The sequence below is a fragment of the Stegostoma tigrinum genome, chromosome 34 (assembly GCF_030684315.1).
Source record: "Stegostoma tigrinum isolate sSteTig4 chromosome 34, sSteTig4.hap1, whole genome shotgun sequence".
NCBI classification, from domain to species: domain Eukaryota; kingdom Metazoa; phylum Chordata; class Chondrichthyes; order Orectolobiformes; family Stegostomatidae; genus Stegostoma; species Stegostoma tigrinum.
In genome coordinates this window covers 3345021-3354507 of record NC_081387.1, presented here as the reverse complement: position 1 = coordinate 3354507, position 9487 = coordinate 3345021, and the positions used below count along the sequence as shown (strand labels likewise).

Here is a 9487-nt window from a genome sequence, read left to right as displayed (position 1 = left end):
CCCTACCACTGAGTTTGTATTTTCTAAATCACAGGAATCAGAGCATTTCCTGAAGAAAGAAAGAATGATTCACATTTTTATATCATGTTTTAAATCTCAGGCCATATAAAAGGCCCTCTATCGTTAATAAAATTCTGATTGCAAATGTCTCAATGTCATAAATTGTTTGCTCCAACAGACAGTGACATATTAGCCTGAAGCTTCAGTCTCTGGAGTGACTCACAGATGAGAATGCTAACTAAATCATGACTTGAACGTGAAAGACACTATTTCTGTGTATTAATCCAGTCTCTAAGGGGCTAAGTCTCAAGGCTGTGTACCAGGTATGCTTGCCATTGTAAATTGGCAGCCTAAAAGTTTGATTTGATTTAAAGTGGTAACTGCTTAGAGCTGCAGGTGTTAGTGTTGTCTTTGTGTTTAGGTTCCTGAAGCTGTCAAAGGTGGTAAATTTCCTGTTAATGGAGAAAAGTCAGTTGACTCCCAGGAGTGATAAATAACCTGCAGACTAGGTATTGATAGGGGACCCCCATATCAATAAAGACCCAAAACATCCTCAAACCCACTGGCTCAAGCACAGTCACTCTACAGAAGACTCATCTCCCATCTGAACATCCCTGGTACTCCTCAATGAGTCTGAGCTACAGTGTACCCTCCTAATACCAAATGTGCTATGCCTGGAGAACTTCCCTATTTACACTGGTCCTGCTCCCAAATCCACCATTCCATGACATTAAGGTCAGTGATACAGGAAAATGAGAGAGGGTGAGGCAGGAGAGTCTTGATTCTGATTTTGATGTGTTTAACCCAGTTTCATCCAATTCTCCAAAGACAGTTTTGATGGAGCTTAACTCTGTATCTAAACCCTGTCGTACTGCTTTCTGAGTATGTGCTGAGACAGTGCTGATGTGGAGAAGTTATTCCATCTTCATTTTAAATGTGGGTAAGGTACTCTTTCAAGTCTGTTTTGTTTTTGAAACGTGATGACGGTTTCTGCTTCTCAGACCTTTTCAAACAGTGAATTCCAGAACTTCCCCATACACTGCTGAAAAGATTACTCCTTAACTCCCTTCTAATCCTTCCATCAATTACTTTAAAACCCTGTTTCCAGGCCATTGCTCTCTCTGCTCAGGGAAATAAGATTGAAACAATCCATCAACTGACCCTGCCACTTGCTCCCTCCCAACTAGCTCACCTCAAAAAGACATGATTTCTGCAAACTGTAGCTCAGTGGTTAGCACTGCTCCTTCATAGTGTCAGAGACCCAGGTTTGATTCCAGGCTTGGGAACTGTGTGGCATTTACATGTTCTCTCTGTGTCACCTGTGGGTTTCTGCTGGGTGTTCTGGTTTTCTCCCACAGTCCAAAGATGTGCAGGTAAATTGGCCATGCCAAATTGTCCAGAGTGTCCAGAAATGTACAGATTTGGTGGATTTGCCATGATTGGGATGAAGGGGATAGACTAGGGGTCTTGGTGTGATGTTCTTCAGAGGATCAGTGTGGACTGGACAGACCAAATGTCCTCTTTTCACATTATAGAGATTCTATGTAGGAATTTGATGTCCAAGCTCTCTTCCCTCAGCCACGACCTTGAATGTGTTGTCACATTCCAAATTCTGAAAATGCAATTAGAATGTGTTGGGGATATGGGAGTGGAGGGACAGTGAGGGATCAAACAGGGTGTGTAGCATCAGTCAAGGGATGAAAGTCAACAGAGACTTCTGGTGAGAGTGAGTGTTCACTCCCCAAGTCACAGATTCAGTCTCTGGTGCAATCATTTTCCAAATAAAAGTGTGGCCTAACACAGAGATATTTCCTGAACCTATTCCCTTCTGTGATCTGTGGGTCTTCCTGTTCTGATTTACTGTCAAACACATCCGAGGCTACACATCCCGCACTTATATTGTCAGTTTGAAAGCCTCTGAGGATGAAGAATGCTGTTCGCACACTCTATTTACCAGGGGAACTGAGACAGCAGCTGCAGTAAGTGAGGTTTAATTCAGATGGGACAATGACAAGTTTAAATCCCCACCTGATTTGCTACTCAAAGTCAGCTCCATTTCACCGGTCAGTTTCCCAAACTTCAGGAAATTCATGTTGCTGCAGAAATATTTGGATTGACTGTGAGAGACGTCAATCAGAGAGTCCACCCACTCTGCCCATTCTCTCCTCTTCCTCTTCCAGAGCTGGTTCACTTCTTATAGGGACTGAAAACCGAGTGAGGAGATGGTGAGTGAAGGAGCAGCTTTTATACAAATTGTATCCCATAATATCCACACCAATCTTCAGGCAGTCTGACTATCCTGTGGGCAGTCAGGGGTGGAAATGTCCCTTATGTTGTGTGAGAAGATCCAGCGAGAGAGCAGTTTACTCGGTGCTTTGTGCTGGACTGTTAGACTGGAGCTGTGTGTTGGATATTGAGTGTGTTTATTGGAAGCATTTCCCCTTTGATTTGCAGGCTGGGTTTTATTGATGGCTCATTCCTGAACACGAGAAGGTGAGGTGTCATTATCTGGGTGGGGCAGAGTGTCTGAGGATTCATGTATCAGAGATAATAGGAACTGCAGATGCTGGAGTATCCGAGATAACTAAGTGTGAAGCTGGATGAACACAGCAGGCCAAACAGCATCAGAGGAGCAGGAAAGCTGACGTTTCGGGCCGAGACCCTTCATCAGACATGGGAGAGGGGAAGAGGGTTCTGGAATGAACATGGAGAGAGGAGAAGATAGGTGGAGAGGAGACGGACAAGTTAAAGAGGCGGGGATGGAGCCAGTAAAGGTGAGTCTTGGTAGGGAGGAGATCGGTCAGTCCAGGGAGGACGGACAGGTCAAGGGGGTGGGATGAGGTTAGTGGGTAGGAGGCGCAGCTTGTGGTGGGAGGAGGGGATATAGGAGAGGAAGAACTGGGAGGCGGAGACGAGCTGGGCTGGTTTTGGAATGCGGTAGGGGGAGGGGAGATTTTGAAGCTCGTGAAATCCACATTAATACCACTGGGCAGCAGGGTTCCCAAGCGGAATATGAGTTGCTGTTCCCGCAACCTTTGGGTGGCATTCTTGTGGCACTGCAGGCAGCCCAGGATGGACATGTCATCTGAGGAATGGGAGGGGGAGTTGAAATGGTTTGCGACTGGGAGGTGCAGTTGTTTATTGCGAACCGAGCGTAGGTGTTCTGCAAAGCAGATCCCCAAGCCTCTGCTTGGTTTTGCCAATGTTGAGGAGGCCCCAATGGTACAGCGGATGCAGTGTACCACATCAGCAGATGTGCAGGTGAACATCTGCTTGATGTGGAAAGTCTTCTTGGGGCTTGTGGTTGCAGGGAAAAGTGCCGCGTGTGGTGGGGCAGGAGGGGAGTGTGGAGTGGACAAGGGAGTCATGGAGAGAGCAGTCCCTCCGGAAAGCAGACAAGGGTGGGGAGGAAAGAATGTCTTTGGTGTTGGGGTTGGATTGCAGATGGTGGAAGTGTCGGAGGATGATGCGTTGGATCCGGAGGTTGGTGGGGTGGTTCTTGAGGATGAGGGGGATTCTTTTCTGGTTGTTACTGCGGGGATGTGGTGTGAGGGATGAGTTGCAGGGAAATGTGGGAGACATGGTCGTGGGCGTTCTCGACCACTGACGGAGGTAGTTGCGGTCCTTAAAAAACGAGGACATCTGAGATGTACAGGAGTAGAATGCCTCATCCTGGGAGCAGATGTGATGGAGGCGAAGGAATTGGGAATAGGGGATGGCATTTTTGCAGGAAGGTGGGTGGGTGGTGGTGTATTCTAGGTAGCTGTGGGAGTCAGTGGGCTTGAAATGGATATCAGTTTCTAAGTGGTTGCCTGAGATGGAGAAGGAGAGGTCCAGAAAGGTGAGGGAGCTGTTAGACATAGTCCAGTGGACTTAGATTTGGGTGGAAGGTGTTGGTGAAGTGGATGAACTGTTTGAGCGCCTCGTGGGAGCACAAGGCTCTGCCGATACAGTCATCAATGTAATGTAGGAAGAGGTGGGGTTCCGGACCTGTGTAGGTGTGGATGAGGGATTGTTCCACGTAACCTACAAAGAGGCAGGCATACCTTGGGCCCATGGGGTAACCATGGCCACCCCCTTTGTCTGTAGGAAGTGGGAGGAATTGAAAGAGAAGTTGTTGAGGGTGAAGATGAGTTCGTCTAAGCGGACGAGGGTGTCAGTGGAGGCAGTCTGGTCAGACCTGCGGGACAGGAAGAAGCAGAGGGCCTTTAGGCCATCTGCATGAGGAATGCAGGTGTATAGGGATTGGACATCCATAGTAAAAATAAGGTGTTGGGGACCGGGGAATTGGACGTTCTGGAGGAGGTGGAAGGCATGGGTGGTGTCACGGACATAGGTAGGGAGTTTCTGGACCAAGGGGGAGAAAATGGAGTCCAGATAGGTGGAGATGAGTTCAGTGGGGTAGGAGCAGGTGGGGACAATGGGTCGACCAGGGCGGGCACGTTTGTAGATTTTGGGAAGGAGTTAGAAGCAGACGGTGCGGGCTTGGGGAACGATGAGGAACGCTTCATCCGCTGACAAATCAATCCCCCTACCGCATCCCAAAACCAGCCCAGCTTGTCCCCGTCTCTCTAACCTGTTCTTCCTCTCATCTATCCCCTCCGCCAACCTCAAGCCACACCCCCATCTCCTCCCTCAAACCTCATCCCGCCCCCTTGACCTGTCTGTCCTCCCTGGACTGATCAATCTCCTCTCTACCTCCCCACCTACACTCATCTTTACTGGCTCCATCCCTGCCTCCTTAACTTGTCTGTCTTCTCTCTACCTATCTTCTCCTCTATCCATCTTCGATCCACCTCCCCCTCTCTCCCTATTTATTTCAGAACCCTCTTCCCCTTCCTCATTTCTGATGAAGGGTCTTGGCCCGAAACATCAGCTTTCCTGCTCCTCTGATGCTGCTTGGCCTGCTGCATTCATCCAGCTTTACACCTTGTTATGTCAGAGGATTCTTACTGATTTTCTGTCATTGAGTTGTGTGTTTGGGAGATAGTCGTTATCCTGTGGACTGTGAATAGTCAGTTCTGTCTTTATGTTAGAACCTGGATATTTCATGGAATTTTTCAAATTTCTTCAAGCCCTACCACCACCTGTGTCTGTAATGTTCTCAGAAAAGACAAAAAAATCCTTGCATTTCATGTAAAGCCTGGCTCAATCACCAGCTGTCCTTTGCAGCCAGCAAAGTATTTTTTGAAATGTAGTCACTGTTATAATGCCAGAAAATGGAAGTTGGTGTCTGCACGGAAGGCTCCCACGGACTTAACGTCATAATTCAGATCATCTGTGTCAATGTTTGATGTATTGATATGATCACAGTCATATGACTACCTGTTTTACAAAGAAATTTGAATTGCTGATGACCAGCTTAAAGGAATTGAATGACAAGGTTTCCTGTTTTAAAACTTTTATTCAAACAAACCAATGAAAAGTAACATAGACTAAACTACACCAAGGCAGCAACTGACAGACTGAATTGCAGAAGAGATCTCTCTCTCTTTAAATTTCAACACAACTGAACACAATGCCACAGGTATGACTTATGTTCCGCTCTCTCCAGAAGCATCTGGTTTTTAAAGATCTTATCTAATGCTTTAGGGAGGTATGCTTCACACTGTTTTACTGAATTTGAGTGCCCATCAAAAGGCATTTCTCTCACTTCCCAGAGAAGTTCTGAAGTGACTGACAACACTGACTGCTGTCCACCCTCATCAAAACAAATCATCTGGCATCTTTAGATTGTCACAGCATATGTCCCCTCAATTAGAGACCATGTTCCATCCCAGATTCTGCTGGCAGCCCACAGAAAGGACACGCTGTCTTCTCTGCTGACCACACTGGCTGCAGTCCTGGCTGTCTCTCTCAGACCTGCCTTTTGCTGTCTGTCTCTGTCCGTACTCTCAGAGACAGAAAGTCTGTCCAGTCATATAACCATATATGTCCTCATATAACCAACTTGCCTGGCCTGTTGCTAGACAAAGTTATATAATCTCATAGCAACCCTCATGATGTTGTTTTTCTTAACAGTAAGTTAAAATATGACAATTTTACAAACCTCTAACCAGTAAGTCACATCTGACCTCAGGCTGCTTGACAGTGAGGAGGATTTATGTGTTTGGAGTAAGTTCTTCCAGCACCTCAAGAGGACACTCTGTTTGATCCTGTATCCACTCCTGTTTACTGAAGCAATGACTTTGACAGGGTTGAGAATGAATGTAATCAGGGAGCCAACCTTTGCTTTTACTTTTTTGAATATCCACAATTCTCAACAAAATATGGTCGGACGACAGAACTTTGCTATGATTTGTTGGTTGACTGGTTCGTTTGCCATTTATTACCTCTTACTCTCTGTGGTTTGTTTGCACGTAGCCATATGTCATACAATGACTCAGTTCAAACCTGAACTCTAAAGTTTCCAGGCTGTTCCTTATCTGCCTATCTACTGGTTTGGTAATTATCCTGGAATGCATGCTGTGATGGGCTGTGAGATTGTGATCGAATACAATTCAGCTCTTGCTTCTGCCTCACTGCATCTCATGGACGCCCATTTTTCAGATCTGTCCTTAGTCTATTTCCCTCATGATGATCAACATGGTGAAAGACTCATTAATCAGTTGGGAAGGGAGTGTTGTTTTCCTTGAACTTGTTTCACCTGAAGTCATGAGACTCCACGGAGTCAATATTGAAGACTCGCCGACCTGTTAGTGGGAGGGACTTTCCTAGGGATGGTGATGGAGTAGTCTGGGATGTTTCCAAATTGATATGATTCAGTGATACCAGCTTATAGTGAAAATGATAGCCTGTTTTACACTCTGTATGATTGTCTTCTCCATTGCCTCATGGTACCCAGAAAGATGGGGTCTGCATGGAGAAAAACACTAGCCACGTTGTCTCTTGCATGGTTATTATCCTGTGACCCTGCTGAGTGTGAAAAGTGAGGAAAAGCAAAGAGCTAGCAGCCTGGCACTCACTGTGGAATTTTTTCGAACTCGGGACTCAGCCCCTTCAGTTACGGAGGAGAGGGAGTGAAAGAAATCATGCTTCTTTTTCCTGTTTTACAGAAGGATTGCACCAAGAACGCTGAATGGATACACGTTGCCGATAGATCCTGATGATAACCCAAATAAGATCTTAACTGTGGAAGACATCAGTCCCTTCACAGAATTGCTCAACACAGAGAAGGCGGGGCAGTGAAACCATCATCTGGAAATCAGTCAGGTCAGGGGAGCTTCGACATATCATCAGATCTGAAACTGGTCAGTGGTGTGGAGCCTTCCATCAGAACCAACCTTTCTGAAGGTTCAGCTGTGGGTGCTCAGTCAGGGTAAGGCTGAGAAGAAGTGAGTGGCTCCAAGTGTATTGAGAGCTTTGGTTATTTTATCGAGCCTCATGAACTACCATTCCGATAAGGGAGAGGCTATTGAAGTGTGTGGTATGTGAGGAGCATATCACAGGCTTGTAAATTTCCCTAACACACAGCGTTGATCTGTTATTCCAACTGTTTATACAAGAGCATCTTCATGGAAGAGAAGCAGTACGAGTGTGAAGTGTGTAACCAAGTTTTCAAACACAAATCAACGCTTGTGAGTCACCGATGCATACATAGTCAAGACAAGCTGTACAAGTATGAGGTGTGCAACCAGGGCTGTGTGCAGTTATTGGGACTGGGAAATCACCAATGCATTCAAACAGTGGAGAAACCATTCCTGTGTGAGGTGTGCAAGAAATCATTCTCGCAGTCATCAACCCTTCTTGAGCACCAACGCGTTCACACAGGGGAGAAACCATTCACATGCAAGGTATGCAACAAATCATTTTCACAGTCGTCAACACTCCACACACACCAACGCATTCACACAGGGGAGAAACCATTTAGGTGTAAGGTTTGCAACAAATCATTTGCGCAGTCATCAAACCTCCACAAACACCAACACGTTCACACAGGGGAGAAACTGTTCACATGTGATGTTTGTGAGAAATCATTCTCATCATCATCACATCTTCATGTTCACCAACGTATTCACACAGCAGAGAGACCGTTCATGTGTGATGTTTGTCACAAGTCATTCTCGAGGACTTCGGACCTCCTATTCCATCAGAGGATTCATACAGGGGAGAAACCATTCACCTGTGATGTGTGTGAGAAATGGTTCTCAAGGCTATCAAACCTTCGAAGACACAAAAGCATTCATACAGGAGAGAAACCATTCACGTGTGAGGTGTGCGACAAATCCTTCTCGATGTTGTCAAACCTGCTGGTCCATCAGAGGATTCATACAGGGGAGAAACCATTCACATGTCAGGTCTGTGATAAATCATTCTCAAGATTATCAACCCTCCTGGCTCATCAGAGAATTCACAGGAAAGAAACTATTCACGTTTGAGGAGTGTGATAAATCATTCTCCTCGTCATCTACACTCCTCATGCACCAACACATTCAGAGAATAGAAACCAATCACATTTGACGTGTGATAATTCTTTCTTGTCATCAATCTTCACAAACACCAAAGCATTCACATAGGGGAGAAACTGTTCACATTAGTGACAAGGTCTTTATGCAGTCAGCATGTCTGCTCATTCTTCATTACACTCACAAAGAGGCGAACCAGGAACAAACCCATTTGGGGGCTATCTTGCCTGATTCTTGCCAGTCTGTCCTAGTGTGTAACGGTGTACACATTCTCACGGTGCAGGGTGTTCAGTGGGACTGGGACACAGAACAAGAAGCAGCTCTCACTCCCATCAAACACCTAGTGATGACATCACCAGTGTTGAGGGATTATGATGTCAACAATGGAACCACCCTGCAGTGTGATGTCAGTAACACAGGACTTGGAGCAAGCCTGCTGCAGTGATGGTGACCCGTTTGTATCCAGAGAGTTAACACAAACTGAATAATACTGTACACAGATTGAGAAAGATGGTCTAAAGTCTTTGATTGAAAGCAAGAGTGGAGTCTGACGACAAGACACTTCAATGCATCTTTATCCCAAATCATTTTTTATCTGCTCCAAAGGTTTTGCAAAGAAGCAAATGACATGCTGTCAAAAGCTGCATGGCCCTTGAACAGAGTTGTATGTGGTACAGTCTGTTAACTCTTCCAGATTCAATAAGAAGCAACAGCACAACATGGTCTGGAAATCATCAAATCAGTGGAGAAATTGAATCTGACAGACATCGTCCTCAGATTAAACAAATTTCACAATGAGGTGCAATTCTTAAGATATTACAGGAAGTTATGATGAAAGAATCAAGGACACCCCTGTGATTGTAAAAGAGTATTGGATAGAGATGAAATAATCGCCCAAAATGTCACCTTGTATGTTCTAGAGCAGGCTCGTTATCTCTGAAGAGTTGTCAAGACAAATCCTGAAACACATCCTACACAAACCATCAAGGAATTCAGTCCAGTCTGAGGAAGGTAAGGCAAGTGATCTATTTGCCAAACATGAGTAATGAGATGAGGGACCACATCAACCAGTGCAGTGTTTG

The 9487-nt window shown here is 45.6% G+C and overlaps 1 protein-coding gene across 1 annotated transcript in view; it reads left to right on the top strand.

Moving 5' to 3' along the window:
• Window positions 1-2176: 2176 nt before the first annotated feature.
• Window positions 2177-9487, top strand: part of LOC125446372 (zinc finger protein 91-like) — a 70297-nt gene continuing 62986 nt past the window's right edge. Inside the window, exons 1-2 of the mRNA XM_059639708.1 lie at window positions 2177-2225; window positions 7056-8340. Of these exons, the coding sequence (XP_059495691.1) occupies window positions 7515-8340 (826 nt within the window). The 5' untranslated portion in view covers window positions 2177-2225; window positions 7056-7514. The remainder of the gene's footprint in view (window positions 2226-7055; window positions 8341-9487) is intronic.